Source organism: Setaria italica, chromosome IX (genome assembly GCF_000263155.2).
Source record: "Setaria italica strain Yugu1 chromosome IX, Setaria_italica_v2.0, whole genome shotgun sequence".
NCBI lineage: Eukaryota > Viridiplantae > Streptophyta > Magnoliopsida > Poales > Poaceae > Setaria > Setaria italica.
In genome coordinates this window covers 19,761,737-19,779,931 of record NC_028458.1, presented here as the reverse complement: position 1 = coordinate 19,779,931, position 18,195 = coordinate 19,761,737, and the positions used below count along the sequence as shown (strand labels likewise).

At 46.0% G+C, this 18,195-nt stretch overlaps 1 protein-coding gene across 1 annotated transcript; it reads left to right on the top strand.

Moving 5' to 3' along the window:
* The first annotated feature begins 12,904 nt into the window (after positions 1 to 12,904).
* LOC101777838 (tryptamine hydroxycinnamoyltransferase 2) lies at positions 12,905 to 14,832 on the top strand. Its single transcript, XM_004983026.2, has 2 exons — positions 12,905 to 13,388; positions 13,681 to 14,832. The coding sequence occupies exons 1-2, from the start codon at positions 13,014 to 13,016 to the stop codon at positions 14,620 to 14,622; spliced, it is 1,317 nt and encodes a 438-aa protein (XP_004983083.1). The 5' UTR covers positions 12,905 to 13,013; the 3' UTR covers positions 14,623 to 14,832.
* Positions 14,833 to 18,195: the final 3,363 nt, after the last annotated feature.

The following is an 18,195-nucleotide window of genomic DNA, read 5'->3' as shown; positions in this document are numbered from 1 at the left end:
ATCACGATGCCTACTCAGTCATCGCAAGCCGCCAGTGTTACTCAGAACAACCAGGACACCGAGAGGACGGTTTTACTAATGGATTCCTAGCGTTCACCTGTCGCATCAGGAAAACCGACTACCCACACAAGTTTAAACCAATTGGGATCAACAAATATGATTGCAAGCAAAATCCCCAACAGTGGCTTCGATGCTACTCCATAGTTGTAGAGGTGGCATGAGGAACCAATTCACGATACAAAAGTACTAATCTACTTTTCCCATCATGATGCAACATGCTCCCCTTACTTGGCAGTAGGTTGCCGGTCCAAACATCGACAGTTTGGTTGAGCAATGGTGCCATGCCCCTAGCATCACAAACATCCTTAGAGGCATTGCTTTGAAAGCTCACACCATGTCTGGTTGTTGCGACCGTCAGTGAGGCCTGTGTTAGTTTTTTTTATTTTAGAAAAAGGAGAAAACTAGAAAAGATAAAAATGAAAAAGGTAGGAAGAAAGTTACTATGTCTGATTGTTGTGATGTGCTAAGTAGTGCAATGCATTGTGCAAGGCGTGTTGATGTTCAATCTGGACCCACTAGTAGAGAAACGACTTTCCATCCGCCCCCTTTTGTCCCGGTTTAAAGTTGGCCCGGGACAAAAGGTTCACCAACCGGGACTAAAACTCGGTCACTGGTGGGGGGCTCACCAACCGGGACCTTTTATCCCGGTTGCAAAGGCTAGTGGGAAAAAAAGACTCTGAGAGGCATTTTATCCCGGTTTGAAACACCAACCGGGATAAAAGACCCCCCCTTTTATCCCGGTTGGTAACACCAACCGAGATAAAAGGGTCAAGAGCCTTTTATCCCGGTTTGTAATACCAACTGGGATAAAAGGGGGTCATTTATCTCGGTTGGTGTTTCAAACCGGGATAAAAGGGCCCCCAACGAGGTGACTGGAAAGTGACTGGAAAGGAATTAATCGGGGGACCCTTTGGGGTCTTTTATCCCGGTTGGTGTTTCCAACCGGGATAAAAGGGTCCCCACGAGTTAATACAAAAGGATAGTATCCCCTACATAGTCAGATGTGGTGTGTAGGTGGGATGGCAAGGAAGCTACGCGCGAGGCTGGAGGTTGTGGGTTCGAATCCCACGAACCGTGCACGCGCATATTTCGCGTGAAAAATCGCGTGACTTGTGACTTGCGCGTGTGGGGGGCCTGCCTGGGAGCTCGGGAATTTTTTTTTTGCAGCGTCGGCGCTCTCGACCTTTTTATCCCGGTTGGTAGTACCAACCGGGATAAAAGGGGGTCTTTTGTCCCGGTTGGGTGACCCGGGATAAAAGACCCCCCTTTTGTCCCGGTTGGTTTATCCCGGATGCATTTTCGAGATATTTGCACCATACCAACCGGGATTAAAGCTCAATTCTCTACTAGTGACCTTTCTTCTTTTTAATATAATTGACAGCTCTTTTTTCTTGTTTATTTTGAAACTTCCATGTATGCAATCGCACCTTCAAACACTAAGCAAGGCTCTAAACTCTGAATGTTGTTTTCTCACAAAACATATCCAGGTATATCAAATTTAATGTTTTTTGGGAGACGGGGTACAACAGTGAAAACAACATGCAAAATGTAGAAGAACAACGTCTGCAACACTAACGTTGCAACATTATGTATGTTTTATGTTCCATTATCTATAACATTGAAAAGCAACATCTACAACATCAGAAGATACCGTTTGCAACATAAGAGAATAATATCTAAAATAGTGAATACATTGTCTAAAACAATCTAAATTTTAGACATATGAAATATATGAATATGTTGGTCATATAATATTTATAGAGTAAACATACAAACTTATAATTTACTTTTTTAAAAAGTAAAGAATGCATGTGTTTGAAAATAAAGAATTTAATTTTTTAAAAAGTAAAGAATGAATGTGTTTGAAAAATAAAAATAGTAAACTGCATTTTTATACACAGGAGAGTACATACGTCATTTTCCTAATGGCTTCGGCTTGTACCACTGTGTAATGGCAGGAGGCTTACTTATTCCCCTGGATCGTAGCGCGGCTGCATGTAAGTGAGCTAACCAGGTTTCGAGATTTACTCCCTTTCGTCCCAAAATAAGTGTTTGTTTAGTCTTTAAATTTTGCCCCACAAAAAGTATTCATTTAGCTTCAAGTAAGACTCATCTAATTAAAAATCATCTAATTAAAGCAACACTCACATCAATAAAAAATGTATTGAAAAGTGCATAGAGTTAATGAATGATCAATTGATATTTTTTCTCTAATTCCAATGCACGTGCATTATTCTGGATTTAGAAAACCAAATAGACTGTACAACTTTCAACCACAACTACTATGAGTAATTAGGGATAGCATGATCACTTCTCACAACTACTAGTGTGTCCAAATTTTTTCTATACAAATAATTATTTTGGGACGGAGGGAGTACGTATGAATGTCGAACATGTTACCGAGTCGTTATGCACTTACTACTTACTAGCTAGTGGGTTGTTAACGGTTAGAGTTAATCATTAACAAGGCCAACTTGCATTCTTTTTTACTGATTGAAAAGGAAATTATATGCTGCTTTTTGCCTTTTTTCTGTCGGTCGTGTCCTTGCACCAATGGCTCCATCCGTTGATCGTCAAAATCTTGCGCCGTCACAATAAAGGCAGCAGGCGGGATCGACGATATCGATCGGCTCGTCGCATCGCAGCGAAAAGTCTCTCTCTTAGAGTTCCCACGGACGGATTGACCAACGTCGTCTTCGTCCATGTCCTGTTCCTGGTATGGTCCTTTTCATCCATCGTATGGTCCTTTCCATTCTGTGCGCGTACTGTTTCAACAGTTTTCGTGGGCTGTATGGGATGAAATCATATGTACACTATTTTCAAGATTTTTTTATCTTACATGTAGTTTTGAAAATAATAAAAGATAAAACTATACATTGTACAAACTATTTCATTTATGAACTAAATACATTCTTACTTGTGTGACACTTTTAAAAATATAAATATGAAACTTTGCATTGAGAATGTCCTAGGAAAATTAAAACATATACACGTATTTTTTCCACGGAATGTCGGAGGCAATCGATCTAGTAAAGTCATGGTAAATATTCTGACCATATCTAGTTTGGTGGACGTCGTTTTCTGGTCCTTCAATTATTTTCACACGGCGTGCAGACATCAAAAGGCATCTCAACTCGATCAGCCGCCTAAGCTAATAGCAAGTACTTGCATCATCACATCCCAATTTTACAAGCCGATAACATCCCAGCTGCTGTACTTTTGCCAGAGGATCCGGCTTTGAGAGCTAGTCCAGGTACTTCGAAACAATTCGATGACATTCACACCAAGGCTTCACGGCAAAGGGTCCAGATTATCATCCTAAAAAGATAGCCACCGTACAACCTAGCAGTTGGATTATTGTCGCCTAAGACGACAAATAAACAAAACGTTTAATGGCTAGTCTTTAGCCACGCAACACACAGCCATGGTCTCGCAGATGCATACTCAGCAGGTGGTAGGTGGCCCTGTTGCCTGATCCGTGGCGTGCATCATGATCTCGTTACACGTAGATTGTGTAGCTAGGCTAGCGACCTCCTCCTGGAGCCCCTGATATCACGAAAGAACAACACAACAAAATGTATAATAAATAGTCTCGCTCGCGTAGCTACCTCATTGACTAATGGAACTCTCATCGTGGTCATCTAAGTCCACAAATTCCAAAGTTACAACATTATCGACTTTGCCACAGCCCGCCATCTCCAAATGCTACTCTATTGTTTTCTCACCATCAAAGTGATCATAAGTCTTTAAAAAACAAAATGATCATAAATATAATCGTTGTCTGTGAACATCTTTGCAATTATTTGCTTTGGCTTTATCAGAATATTTTTCATGATGGGTGGAATATTTTTGTTTCTGATCATTCGATTAAGTAGGATGAGTTTCTATAAAAATACATAATATATATGTAGGTTTTTGGTATGTGTGTATATGTGTGTGTGTGTATATATATATATATATATATATGTACTCTGTGGCTGGTCATAGAATAATTTATTGTATAGCTAGCCCAACTGGAAGGTTGGAATTGGCCAGCATGCACTCCCCCACCTCCGTTCCGGCGGAAGTGTGGGAGCGGACGTTCGGTGAAGGTATTTATTGAAATGTTTATTGTTTTAGATGCATCAATACAATTATGGTGACTTCGTATGGCTTTGTATTGTTAAATCAAGGAATCAAGCCTGTCATCATCCTGAATTGTGCCTTCGCACATCTGGTAAAGCACCTGATACAGTTTTATCACTATACGTTTAATTATGGTAAATAGCCATTTGTCCTGATGCCTGATTGTGGTAAATCACTTCATAACTATCGTGAATAGACAATTGAATTGTGGTGAATAGCCATTTTGCATTGCTAAATCGTGTCTTCAGACATCATTCTGTTCGCTTGTGGTAAATCACCTGTCTCATTATCGTTACTTAGATATTTATTTATAGTAAATCACCATTATTGTACATACGTCTCCATTGATTAACAAAGAAAAAATAGTAATTCTGGTTATTACAAATAATATTCAGAATCTTTAGAACATAATTGACATGGATAGTCTTTCCCAACCAGCTCAATTTGCACCGCATGTATCTCTACTACAAAACCGGACGTACAGTTCGGTGTGCTGGGTTTAGATAATCACCTTGCTAATGAGTTTACACTCATAGAAAACTCACCTTTAGTCCCAGTTGATAGAGGTCAAATCTTCCGAAAATCCATCCGGATAAAACAATCGAAATAAAAAGGGATCTTTAGTCCTGGGTCGCTCACCTGGGACTAAAGGCCCCCTTTTATCCCGGTTGGTATTCCCAACCGGGACAAAAGAGTTTTCCAAAAAAAATAAAAAAAAAAGCACAAGCGGGTGGAGGCCCACCTCGGCTCCCGCGCTGTCGGTGTTTTATACCGGCAGCCTACTAAGGGGTACCCGAGGTAGTCGATTAGTCGGTTGGGGGATCGTCGGACCTGGAACCGAAGGTAAAAGCGAGGGCACGAGACACAGATTTATACAGGTTCGGGCTGCCAGAGTAGCGTAATACCCTACATCCTATTTTTTGGTGTTGTATATTGTGCCTTGAGCTTGGGTGTTGAGCTTAGGTGAGCTGCCGATCTAGGTACCCTCGCCCTCCTTTATATACTCCAGGGGGTGGGAGTCCTAGTTGGATTACAAGGAGGAGTCCTAGTAGGAGTACACGGTATGAGTCCTAGTCAGATTACAGGGGAATTCTAGTAGGAGTCCAACTTCTTCCTTCCTTGCGGGTACTGGGGATCTATCCCCGACAAGCCCCCGAGCGCTTCATAGTCGAATGCAACAGTCTTCGAGTAATTTTAAGATATTCGCTGAGTAGTCTTGGTGTTCCTCGAGTACTTGATTTGGCGGAATCTTCAAAGCTTCTCGAAGCTGCCATGAGGCTATGGTGTGCTCAAAGCCTCGATCATCCTGATATTGTAGTCTTTATGTATGGAGGGCGGCGAAAGTCGCACTCCATATGGAGTAGCCCCCGAGCCTTAGGTTGAATCGTAGAATCAGGATGAGTGTCAAAAAATTTTGAATTTTCTTCCGGTTTGAAAAATTATTGGGTGTAGCTTATCAGCCCCCGAGTCTTGAATTAATTGAATAATCAACTCAAGGATCTTAAATCTTCAGTCCAGTCATCATCCGAATAGTCTTGAGCGTCCAGCCCCCGAGCTTATGTGCCAGGTGAGCCGTAGGAGCCACGTCAAGTAGTTATTGGGACTTAGCCCCCGAGTTCAGGAACTAGCCTGCATGCTTGGCATCCTGGAGCATCGTCACCGAAGTTTGATCTGAAAGAAAAGATGCATACATTATGTAGCATTTTTGCGGAATATTGAAACTGTTGAAATTTATTCAGCGATCAATGTAAACATTGTGTGTCATGCTCTTGTTCCAGTCATACTCTTCCCGAGTAGTTAGCCTGTTATGTTTAGGCTCTCAATCCTCGTTTAGCCATAGCCGCTGCGTGTGTGAGAGCTATGTCTCGTGTACGCGTATGGGCATTGCTATTTGCACGTGTATGTGTGCTAGCATTTGGCGTCATAGGTGCACCCGAGGCTTTCACGAGTTAAGGCATGTTCTGCTCGAGAAGAGTAGTGATCTTAAGAGAAGACAAAAAGGAATAGTCATTGTTGCAACAAAAAGAGAGCGCGGTAGCGCGAAAGAGCTTGCTGCCCTCCGGCGAGTAGAGCCCATGTTGCACGGAAGCGGAAAATAAGCCGGAAAATAATTTAGAAAAGTGACTTAGCTTGATTCGTGGACGATTGTTGACGAAGCCGTGACGATCGTTGATGAAGCCATGACGGTTGTTGATGAAGTCGACTAGTCGGAGGCGATTCTGACTAGTTGTCGACGATGCGAAATTTGCCCCGACTAATTTTTTAGTCGAGACGAGGAGTTGGAGTAGTCCACCCTCGACTAGCCTTGTAGTCAAGATGAGTAGTAGAAGTAGTCGTCGGCGAGCGCTACGATGTGGTCGGAGAAGTCGTCGGCGAGCCACTCGTAGTCGTCGGCGAGTGGCCGAGTGCCTTCGCGAATTTGAAGTAGTCGCAGGCAAGCATCACGACGAAGTAGCTATGTCGCCAAGCAAAGTAGCCGAGGAGAGTAGTCGAAGTAGTCGTCCTTGACTAGTAACTAGTCGAGATGAGTAGTCGTCGGCGGGGTAGTGTGTGGCCGGACGTCGGAGTAGCCGGGCTCACGTACATCTTATATGTGCATCAAGCGAAGATCTTGAAGTGCATTGGTAGCCTTTTTGTTGTGTGCATAGCATAGTACTCCGAGATTTTTGATTTGCCGAGTGCAAACCACAACAGCAGTTTTCCGTCTCAATGCACGTGCGAAGCTTGTAGCTTTGCTTCTGTACTTGATGAGCATGCAACCTTCTGGTGTGTTTTTTTGTGTGTGTATGGCTGAGCCCGCTTATTAATTCCGAGTAGTGCAGCTTGACGCTCTGTTCCTCTTCAAATTTATGTTTTGTTAACTTGCTCTTAGCTTTGTGCAGCCCAAAAGCTTCTGCCCTCCTCATAGCGCCTTGGGGAAGTAGGAATATATGACACGGGAATCAGTCCGATTGGTCAGTTATGGCTGCAGCAGATCAACTTTGCTTCGGACTGTGCAGCCCAAGTGCCTTGCTTTGACTCGGACCAGCAAAATCAAATAATGGCAGAACTCTGATTCGACGTTGGAGAAGACACGTATCGCCGAATAAGAGCTGATTGCGGACTGCATCTACCACACGTCGAGACGGAATTCTTCTCCTTCGTCGACACGATCGTATTTGAGCTGGTAATCTTCAATTATTGAGGACCCAGCGCGGGAGCGTGTTGAGCCGCTGATAGTCAACGCAGAACATCACACTCCGTCGAATAGATTGATTTCGAAGATAAGGTCCTCCAAGCTCGTCCGATGATCTCGACGATCTGCCCCACGGTGGGCGCCAGATGTCGGTGTTTTATACCAACAGCCTACCAAGGGGTACCCGAGGTAGTCGATTAGTCGGTTGGGGGATCGCCAGACCTGGAACCCGAAGGTAAAAGCGACGGCACGAGACACGGATTTATACAGGTTCGGGCCGCCAGAGTAGCGTAATACCCTACATCCTATTTTGGGATGTTGTATATTGCGCCCTACGCTTGGGTGTTGAGTTTAGGTGAGCTGCCGATCTAGGTACCCTCGCCCTCCTTTATATACTCCAGGGGGCGGGAGTCCTAGTCGGATTACAAGGAGGAGTCCTAGTAGGAGTACACGGTATGAGTCCTAGTCGGATTACAGAGGAATCCTAGGAGTCCAACTTCTTCCTTCCTTGCGGGTACTGGGGATCTATCCCCGACACTGCCAACCTCCGCCACTTGCGCCAGTCCGCTCGGCCAGCCGCTCGCCTGTTGTGTCCACCCCCATGCCTCCACCGCCGAGCCCCTGTGCTGCCCACCTCCACCCTCCGCCGCCACCGCACCCTACCCTCGTGCCACCACCACCGTGCCCCCGTGCCGCCCGCCTCCACCCTTCGCCACTGCCGCGCCCCCGTGCCCGTGCCCGCCAGTGCCTGGAAGAAAGAAAGGGAGAGGAGTACTTAGTGCTAGGAGGAACAGAAAGATGGAGAGGAGGAGAGGAAAAGAATTGGAGGAGCAGATAAGAATGGATGAGGATGAGGAGAGGGGAGCAGGCACCAGTGATAGCCTCGAGCCACGCATTTCCTTTTATCCCGATTGGAAATTCCAACCGGGACAAAAAACAACTCTTTTATCCCGGTGGTAGTTTAGTCCCGGTTGGATGTTCCAACCGGGACAAAAGCTTCACCCTTTTATCCCGGTTGGAATTACCAACCGGGAGTAAATCTTTTGTCCTGGTTGGTAACTCCAACTGGGATAGAAGGGTGAGGTTCTAACCGGGATAAAAGGGGGGCGCCGTCGCTGCAATTTTTCCGATCGTTACAATCGGGACTAAAGAGGGAGGGGCTTTAGTTCCGGTTGGTATTTACAACCGGGACTAAAGCTCCACCGCAATTCAGCCTACCATGGCACGCCCCCTTTAGTCACGGGCTAACTTTAAACCGGGACAAAAGGGGGGCATGGAAGGTGAATTCTCTACCCGTGTTTGGTGGGTGAGAGTTAGCTTGTATGCCCTGTAGCTTTGAACAAAATATAGCACATCTGAATTAACGATTCTACGTGAATATAATCAAATATGATAGTGCAAGAGATATGGTGTCCTATATATATACTCCCTCCATCTCAAAATACTATTCGTTTTAGCTTTTCTAGATACATAAATTTTGCTATGTAGCTAGACATAATATATATCTAGGTGCATATCAAAACCTATGTATTTGCAAAAGCTAAAATGAATAATAATTTAGGATGAAAGGAGTATCATGTATGCATACTTTTGCGCGTCCTACGTGGACACGGATCGAATACAACGGTCGGCGACATAAATTATCTTGTCCTAGACGTGGGACGATTGTGAACAAAACTAAGCAACAGGAACTCAAACCTTCTTGCTCTAGTCCAAATCCTCCTAACCAAATAGCGCGTGTTTAATTTCGTACTACGAGCCCGTGCATGATAGAGTCCTTTTAAACATTTAAATCTTCCCTATACGTACTTTGTCATACAATATTCCTTCAAGCCTTGCTTTGTAGTTTTTGTATGGATCATATCCTATATGTATTTAGCAGTGGCCAGGGCTCTGGACAACTCAGAGACCTTCTCTGAACATGCTGAGGAAGGTTAAATGGACCACTACGGGAAAGCTAAAAATTGCCGAGGAAGGTTAAATGGACCACTACGGGAAAGCTAAAAATTGCTGAGTGTACTTTTTTTGCCGACTGTTTTTTTGCGAGCACTCGGCAAACAAGCTCTTTACCGAGTGCCAAGCCAAAAACACTCGGCAAAAAAAAAACACTCGGCAAATCGGGGCTTTGCCGAGAGTCAAATAAAAAACACTCGGCAAAGCCCCCTCTTTGCCGAGTGTCAAAAAAACACTCAGCAAAGAGGGAAGTTGCCGAGTGTCAAAAAAAACACTCGGCAAATAGGGGGGTTTGCCGAGTGTTTTTTTGACACTCGGCAAAAAAATAGTTTTTTTCCTCTTTTCACCATGAAATTTTTTCTACTCCCCACATACAACATGTGGTACTCCATGTTAAAATTTGGTATTTTTGAATTTATTTGCTATATTTATTTAATTAATTGCATTTCAAGGGAATTTTTGGTATAAGTCAAATTTGAACTGCAAGTGATTCAAATTATGGAATAAAATGAGTATAAAAATGATATTCATGTTATTTGGCCCAATTTGAGACCTGACCCATGAAATGAAAAGAAATTTCGAACATCTTGTTCAGGAAACACGACTATAAACGTGTGGCAGTAGTATTTTTAAATTGTAAAAAAACAAGCAAAGTCTGAAAATCATGAGATTTGTCATGATGTGATGATATAATACGTGGAGGCTGTGGGAAAAAATTAAGAAGGTTTTGCACATTTTATCATGTACGATGATTACAAACCGAAGCATCTCAGAAGAAGAATAGTAACTTTGAGAAGGATTCGATAAAATTTAGAGTCAAAGTGACGGTCGAGTTCGGTTTGACTACAAAACTTTTTGTATAGTCAGTAGAGAATATATATTGTTTTGTGTGAAAATTTGGTATTTTTTCGAAACTGTTAGATATGTTTTTTATTTTTTTTTTAAAAAAACTTTGCCGAGTGTCCTAGGTGGACACTCGGCAAATCCCACAAAAAATATCTACCGCTCGTCTCGGCCCCCTACCCCAGCACCCACCCACCCGACGCGCCCCTGCCTCCTTAACTTCTTCCGCGCACGCGCCCCCGCCCGAGTGCCCGACGGCCCCCCTCCCCCACCTTCTCCTCTCTAGCCGTCGACTAGCCGCCGCCCCTTCCCTCCCTCCCTCCCTCTCCCTCTCCCTCTCCTACCGGCGCCCCTCCCCCTCCTCTCCCCTCCTCCCTCCCTCGCGTGGCCGCCCCGCCCCTCTCCCCAGATCCGGCCGGATCCGGCGGGGAATCCGCCCCTCCTCCCCGGATCCGGCGGGGACTCGCGTCGGGGGCTCCGGATCCGGCGGGCGTGGATGGTGGCGGCGGACTTGGATGGTAGTGGCGGCGGGCGTGGATGGTGGCGGTGGGCGTGGATGGTGGTGGCGGCGGGCGTGGATGGTGGCGGCGGCGGGCGTGGATGGTGGAGGCGGGTGTGGATGGTGGCGGCGGCGGGCGTGGATGGTGGCGGCGGGCATGGATGGTGGCTGGTGGCGGCGGCGGCGGCGTGTTGGTGGTACGGCCGACGGGTGTCGGCGTGCGGCGGGCGTGGATGGTGGCTGGCGGCGGTGGCGGCGTGCTGGTGGTACGGTCGACGGGTGTCGGCGTGTTTTTTTTTATTTTTTTTTCCAAAAAATGGTTTGCTGAGTGTTTTCGGGGCACTCGGCGAAAGCTGTGTCGAGTGCCTGACCGAAAACACTCGGTGAATATTACTTTGCTGACTAAAAGTTTCCCGAGTGCCAGATGTCGAGTGTAACACTCGGCGAAGTTGTTGCCGAGAGTATTTCGGGTTTCGCCGAGTGCCCCTGGCACTCGGCATAAAACCTGTGTCCGGTAGTGGACAGAGCAATTGGTCGGCCTGAAGATACAAATAAGAACGTGTTTGCAACATCAGTTATGTCAAACAGCTTACGTTGTGATGTCTTTTAGTTCCAGTTAGTGTTACCAACCGGAACTAAACGCCCCACTAGATTCCTCTTGATACTTCTAGCTTTACTAGCCGTTACAATCGGGACTAAAGGGAGCTCTTTAATCCTGGTTGATATTACCAATCGGGACTAAAGAGCTCGTCGGAGGTGGCCGTCGGTGGTGGGAATTTGACCAGGGACTAAAACTCTTTTAGTACTAGGTCTAAAAACGACCGAGATATATATCAAGGATCGAAAGTCGTTTCTCCGCCGGTGAGTCCAGTGCATCCGATCCAGTGCATTGCATGCATGCAGGGACATTCCCCCGCCAAGTGTATTAAGACTTCCAACAACATGGAATAAGATATAAGAATATGATGTCCTATAGCTAAGTGGACACGGAGAACACAACTGTGACATAAACTATCTTGTTCTAAACGTGTGTGAACAAAACTAAGTCACATGACCTCTGATGACCTTTTTGCTAGATCTAGACCAAAACCTCCTACCAAATAGCGTGTTTGATTTCGTACTACGAGTCCATACATGATAGAGTCCTTTTTAACCATTATATTATTTAAATCTTAATTACCTACACTTCGTCATATATTAATCCTTTTAGCCCTGCTCATAGTTATTATTGTATGGATCATATTGCAGTGGTCAGGATGTTAGTTGTGGACAATTCAGAGGTCTTTTCGAGCACGACGACACGGGCAGATAAGCAAATAACGGTTGGCCTGAAGACAATAACTCGTTGTAACATAAATTATCCCAAAAGGCTTACGTACAATCGTATAAGATAATTAGTCTTCGATGGATCCAAATTAAAGGAAACGCCAGAGAGGAGAGGGAATATCCCATATGAGTCTTTTTTTGGCAATGAACACTACGAAGAAAAGTGTACTTTACAATACTAATCAAAGTATCACAAAACGTTTCTCTTTTGTTAGAGCACTCGGGGGATCTTCTGTTCTTGTTCCTGTAGTCGTAGCACATTTGTTTTCAGTTTCTGGAGAAGCTACTTGTACATTTATCCACAAATTTGCGATGCTCATGTACTGGAGCATTTAGACAATGCAAAAAATTCGCAGCAATAATGTTGATAAAGGTGGAAGCATCAAAGACGTACACTCGTATCAATAAAATGTTGCCAATGACATAAAATCTTGCCAATGATGGTACATTATTTAGCGCTCATTTTTCGTTTCTGCTTCTAACAGCACGCGTATACTATGTTACCATGCACAAATAGAGAATAAGCTACGCACGCAGCATGCTGCAATGCAAGCGTAGCGTACAGATAGTCCCGTGCATTTGCATGCAGTGGGACATTCTCCCAAGTTGATTAGTACTTTCCAATGCAACATGGAACACGGAGAATTTCATTCCCTGGGCTTGGACTTCTTTGGCTCCTTATTGCGACGCGGTGGAAAGTTCACGCTGAGTGCGCGTGCACTCTTCAAGAGAGACGAGTGCACGTTTGCTCCCAGCGTCAACCTTAGCAACCGCATTTTGACCGCCCTTCTCGCGCTTGGTGTGGCCGCGTCACTTTCCCGCCAGCCCCCGCCCCGCTTTGATGAGCCCAGCACCACCAAGCCCCGCCCCGGCCCCTATATATACACACGCAGACACATGTGCTAACCCACACAGCACGCTAATAAGCATCAACATACTACAGAACACACACTAATCAACCAGCAAATCAGTAGCTCCTTCTTGCTAAGTTAGCTCTTCACTAGCTAGGCCGCGGGGCTTGCGACCACGACGATGATGGCAGTGACGGTGGAGATCACGCGCCGCGCGGTGCTGAGGCCCCCGCCAGCGACCTGCAGAGGGGGCGGCAGCAAGTCCCCGCTCACGGCCTTCGACCGCGCCTCCACCGACGGATACATCCCGGCCGTCTTCGCCTGGAACGCGCCGGCGCCAGACAACGCCGCGCTCGTGGACGGCCTCCTCGCCGCCGTCGCCAGGTACCCGCACCTAGCCGGCCGCTTCGGCGTCGACGACAGCGGCAGGAAGTGCTTCCACCTCAACGACGCCGGGGTGCTCGTCGTCGAGGCCCAGGCCGACGCCGACCTCGCCGACGCGCTGGCGCACGACGTGGCCGCGCACATCAACGACCTCTACCCCAAGGCTGACATGGTAATAATAATTTGGATATAGTCTGTATGTGAACGGGTTACGTACGTGTTTCTTTTGAACAACGTGTCTGACTATGCGTACAAAGGTTCTTGTCTGACTATGCCGTACGGTTCCCCCCGAACTTGTTCATTCACAATAACAAGAACCGTACAAGGGTCCGTCATTCCCATCCGTGCATGCGTGTCGCGCATCTCTCGAAGGATCTGCTAGCCTTAGTTCGCATGCAGTAAAGTTTTGGGAGTTTGAATTCTTTGCACATGATTTTGACGTTCATCATGAACTTTTTGTGCAGGAGCGTGCCGACGAGCCTCTCTTCCAGGCGCAGCTCACCCGGTACCGCTGCGGCGGCCTGGTGATCGGCACGGCATGCCAGCACCTCGTCGCCGACGGGCAGGCCATGAGCTTCTTCTACACCGCGTGGGCCACCGCCGTGCGCACCGCCTCGGCGACCCTCCCGTCGCCCTTCACCGACCACACGGCCATCGCCGTCCCCCGCGACCCGCCGGCGCCCAAGTTCGACCACCGGAACATCGAGTTCCGTGGCGAGCACAGCCCGAGCCACTCCTACGGCGTGCTCCCCGGGGACAGGATCAAGAACCTCGTCGTGCACTTCCCGGAGGAGTTCATCGCGGGGCTCAAGGCCCGCGTCGCCAGCGTCGGCGGCCGGTGCAGCACGTTCCAGTGCCTCCTGGCGCACGCGTGGAAGAAGGTCACGGCGGCGCGGGACCTGCCGCCGGAGGAGCCCACGCAGATACGTGTCGCCGTCAACTGCAGGGGCCGGGCCCAGCCGCCGGTGCCCATGGAGTACTTCGGCAACATGGTTCTTTGGGCGTTCCCGAGGATGCAGGCCCGGGAGGTGCTGTCGTCGAGCTATGCCGCCGTGGCCGGCGCCATCCGCGACGCCGTGGCGCGCGTCGACGCCGAGTACATCCAGTCCTTCGTCGACTTCGGGGAGGTGGCGGAGCGCGCCGGGGAGGAGCTGGCGTCAACAGCGGCGAGGCCTGGGACGGCCTTCTGCCCGGACCTGGAGGTGGACAGCTGGCTGGGGTTCAGGTTCCACGACCTCGACTTCGGGCACGGGCCGCCGTGCGCGTTCCTGCCGCCGGACCTGCCCATCGAGGGGCTCATGATCTTCGTGCCCTCGTGCTCGGCCAAGGGCGGCGTCGACCTCTTCGTGGCGCTCAACGACGAGCACGTTGATGCCTTCAAGCAGATCTGCTACTCCATGGACTGATCATCTCTATTATTACAGTATACTTGAGTGCGACGATTATGCATGGTATATGTGCAATAACCAAAATGTTTTTGCAATAATACTGCAAGGATGTCTGTGTGACTAAATCTGCAACTATATGTACATGTACACGTTTGACGTCAGTCTCTATGGACACATAGTGCATGTCAAAGGATAAATGGAAGTTGCTTGATGTGCTTTTATTTGTATACACCCTTTGGTCGAAATCGTTCTCGTGTGCATTTCATCAGATACATATTTCTATTCTGGGAGAGATTATCTCGATCTCATATGTTTTTTGTGTGACCTCTTATCAACTTTTGAAACTTTGACCCCCCCTTATGCGCATACAAGCATATTTAGTGATTTACATTTATTTTATTCACATAAAATTTAATGAAATTGCTAATAAGGTACTACTAATACCTCAAACTTTTTTAATATGTAGTTTTGGGCATAGTTTAATTTACAATGCATGCTTATGGCCATTGCTTTTTTAAGCCTATATTGTTGACTATTTTAAAAATAGTGGTTTGGACATCGTGTTTCTTATAAAATATCTATTAATACTATTTTTCACATGTGGACCCAAATAACTTTTTGTGCGTTAGTGTGGTTAATGTTTATAAAGTTCCTTTTATCAGAAAGGTTTCTAAAGTTTTGTGGCTATTTGGGTTGAGACATTAGAATAGTGGAATGAAGAGAGGCAAAGAAGAATATTTCTATTTAGTGACGGGACACATACACGCATGTTGATTTTTAATAACTGATGTACTCCATCTGCTTCAAGTTAGTAAGAATATTAGTATTTTGAAAAGTGAAATTTATAAATTTTGAAAAACAAATACCCAAACTATATGCAGGTATATTCTTAGTGTATAGAAGTTGGGTTAATTTATTTTTAATATGATATCGGTGTTTGTAGCCATCAATGATATGTATATTGTAAAATAAACCCATAGTCAAAACGTACCACTAAAGACTTTTTTAAAAAATAATCCTAATATGTCGCCTAAAGATACGGATGGAACACATTCCTAGTGATTATCTATCTATCGTTAAACGTGCGTAGCTAGGAACCCTCTTTTTCTTGGGAAAAAATAATAACAAAGAGAAAAAGAGAAGGCATGCGCGGGGTGGATGTGACGCGATGCCACGAGGCTGTTTACCCGTGGTGCAGTTGGCTTGCGTGACCGAACGCTCCGCTCCAGATGGAGGTTGGTGGCGAGACTGTCTCCCTCGGTTGGCAGGCCGTTGGGAAGAAGATGCAACCCGGAGAGACTCTCGGCTCAGCCCAGAGAACGAACTACCAACGGGTCCATGGTCGGCACGTTGACATGTCTTGTGTGTGAATCACTGTGTCACAAAAGATTTGTACTGGGCTAAGGGGATTTCCAATATTGACGGACGATACTGGTACCCGCCAGCATAAAAGGATCCGAACCCACTCCATCAAAACTCGCCAGCACAAATGATCTCCACTTGTGCTAGCGGGTGCTTATGTCATCTGCTAGCACAAATGCTTTTCAATTTATATGGATAGAAAGGACCAGTTAAAAATTTTATTTTACATATCATCATGATATATTTTTAACATATATTAGACTACGTATATGTTGTTGTGTAGGCATTGCAAAAAAATTATATGTGATTTACTATTTTCTAAGGTTTAAATGATTATAAGGATGTTTATTGCAATTAACAAGTACTTGAACTAAAATTTTCACAAATAAGATCAAAAAAATTCAGCAACATAGACGTTAAAGACACATGTTTCATTTGAACTCAAACCATAAAAGTCCATGAAAGATTCACAAATTTTTTAGGTACATTTCTTACTTCTATTAAAACTTTTAGTGAAAATAAATTCTAATAATATCTAAACATGGTCAAAAACTATATAAATTGGTATGGAATCATTTTATGAGTTCACAATCTTGACATAAAAGTTTTAATATATTATTAGACAATGGAATATATATTGTTCACAAATCTATACTTCATCCACAACATTTCAAAATAACTCAAGTGAGGCTTTAAGCTTGTGAACTAACTAATTCATAAAAATTATAATTTCTATCCAACTGTAATTTTTAGATGCACTATATGACATGTATGTTCATATGTACAAGTTTCAGACATGTTTGAATTCATTTACGAATTTAAATTTTTTTATTTTTTTAAATTATCTGTGATGTTGGGCTATAATGCCGCCCGCTAGCACAGATGCTTTCTAAATTTATGGGGGTCATCACATCAGTGATCCACACCTCTGAATTGATGATCTCCCATTGGCTGAGTGAGGTTGGCCCGGTTCTGTAGCTTGTCTCTCTCTCCCACCTACATGCTTAGGCCTTATCTCTCTCAAACTCATCTCTCTCAATCCCTCCCACGCTCATCTCTCACTCTTCCTGGCCCTGGCCGGCGCACAGGTAGCCGGCACCAGACGCGGGGTAAGGGCGGCGGCGGCCCTAGCGCGGCGGGTGGCGAAGCCGGCACCAGGCGAGCGTCGACCCTGCCCCCTGCGGAGGCACCACCCCCGCACGCCATGGCCACGTCGCCGTGCCTGGTAGGGCCTCGCCACCCTTGCCCCCTATGGCGCGGCAAGCCTCCACGGTCGGGTCGCCTGCCAGTTGCAAAATCACCGCCCCCATCTCCCTTTCTTTTCCCTTTTCCACCAAAAGAATCCCGTTGATGGAATCCTTGATTTGGTTTGTTCTTTGTGTGATTCCGAGCCCCTTGAATTATCTTGTTGCCTACGAGATGGATTGTGTACCTGTGCTGATATTGGATTGCTACTCGTGTTGTTGCTTTGTTGGCAGGTTGGGACAGGTGGTGGCTCCGTGGCGCTAGCGCTATCAATGCAGGTGGATTTGAGCCCTATCGATGGCTGCTCACTGAGCATGTGGCCAAGCCACCGCCGTGCAAGACCGCACGCATAGGTCCACGCTGCCCGCCTCAACCCCACGCAGGTTCATGCTGCCGCGGTCCGTAGGGCCACGCTGTCGTTTTGGCACAATTTTCAACAAGATCAAACAGGTACGGTTGGCCCCAGGCGCGGGGGTGAAGAGTATCTTGGCCCCCTTAAGTGGGTTTTGGTGATTTAATGATGCAAGCTTAAGTGTCTAACAAAATTTCAAGTGCATAAGCAGGTTTGAAAAGGATTATTGGTCAAGAAGCACTTGAGATGGACCCCTCAAAAGGAAATGAAAATATAAACGGTATCATGAAGTCTAAATTTATTTTCTATTTGAATTTGAGTATAGGAATGCCGCACTATTAAGAGGGATGCGTGAACTCTGATCTTTGCGTTGAAAAAGGTGCACAAGATGACCTAACAAACCTATGAGAGACACCCTTTGCACTTGCACATCACATAGGGATACTTAATGGTGCTATCTTAAGAGTTCCAAAAGTTTCTTTAACCCCCAACAGCTAGTTTCGGGGTGAATAGGTATAAATATCCCATCAATCCCTCTCATTCAATCTCTCTTGCCTTGTCATTGACCTGAATGACTCAAAAGCATTCATAGCCGTCTTTACTCCCCTCTTGACCTTTAGGTGAAGATTTGG

Excerpts from the sequence above, each read along its gene's own strand:
- LOC101777838 (XM_004983026.2), top strand. The coding sequence starts at position 13,014 with ATGATGGCAGTGACGGTGGAGATCACGCGCCGCGCGGTGCTGAGGCCC. Across the intron at positions 13,389-13,680 it reads TCTACCCCAAGGCTGACATG|GAGCGTGCCGACGAGCCTCT; the intron begins GTAATAATAATT and ends CTTTTTGTGCAG.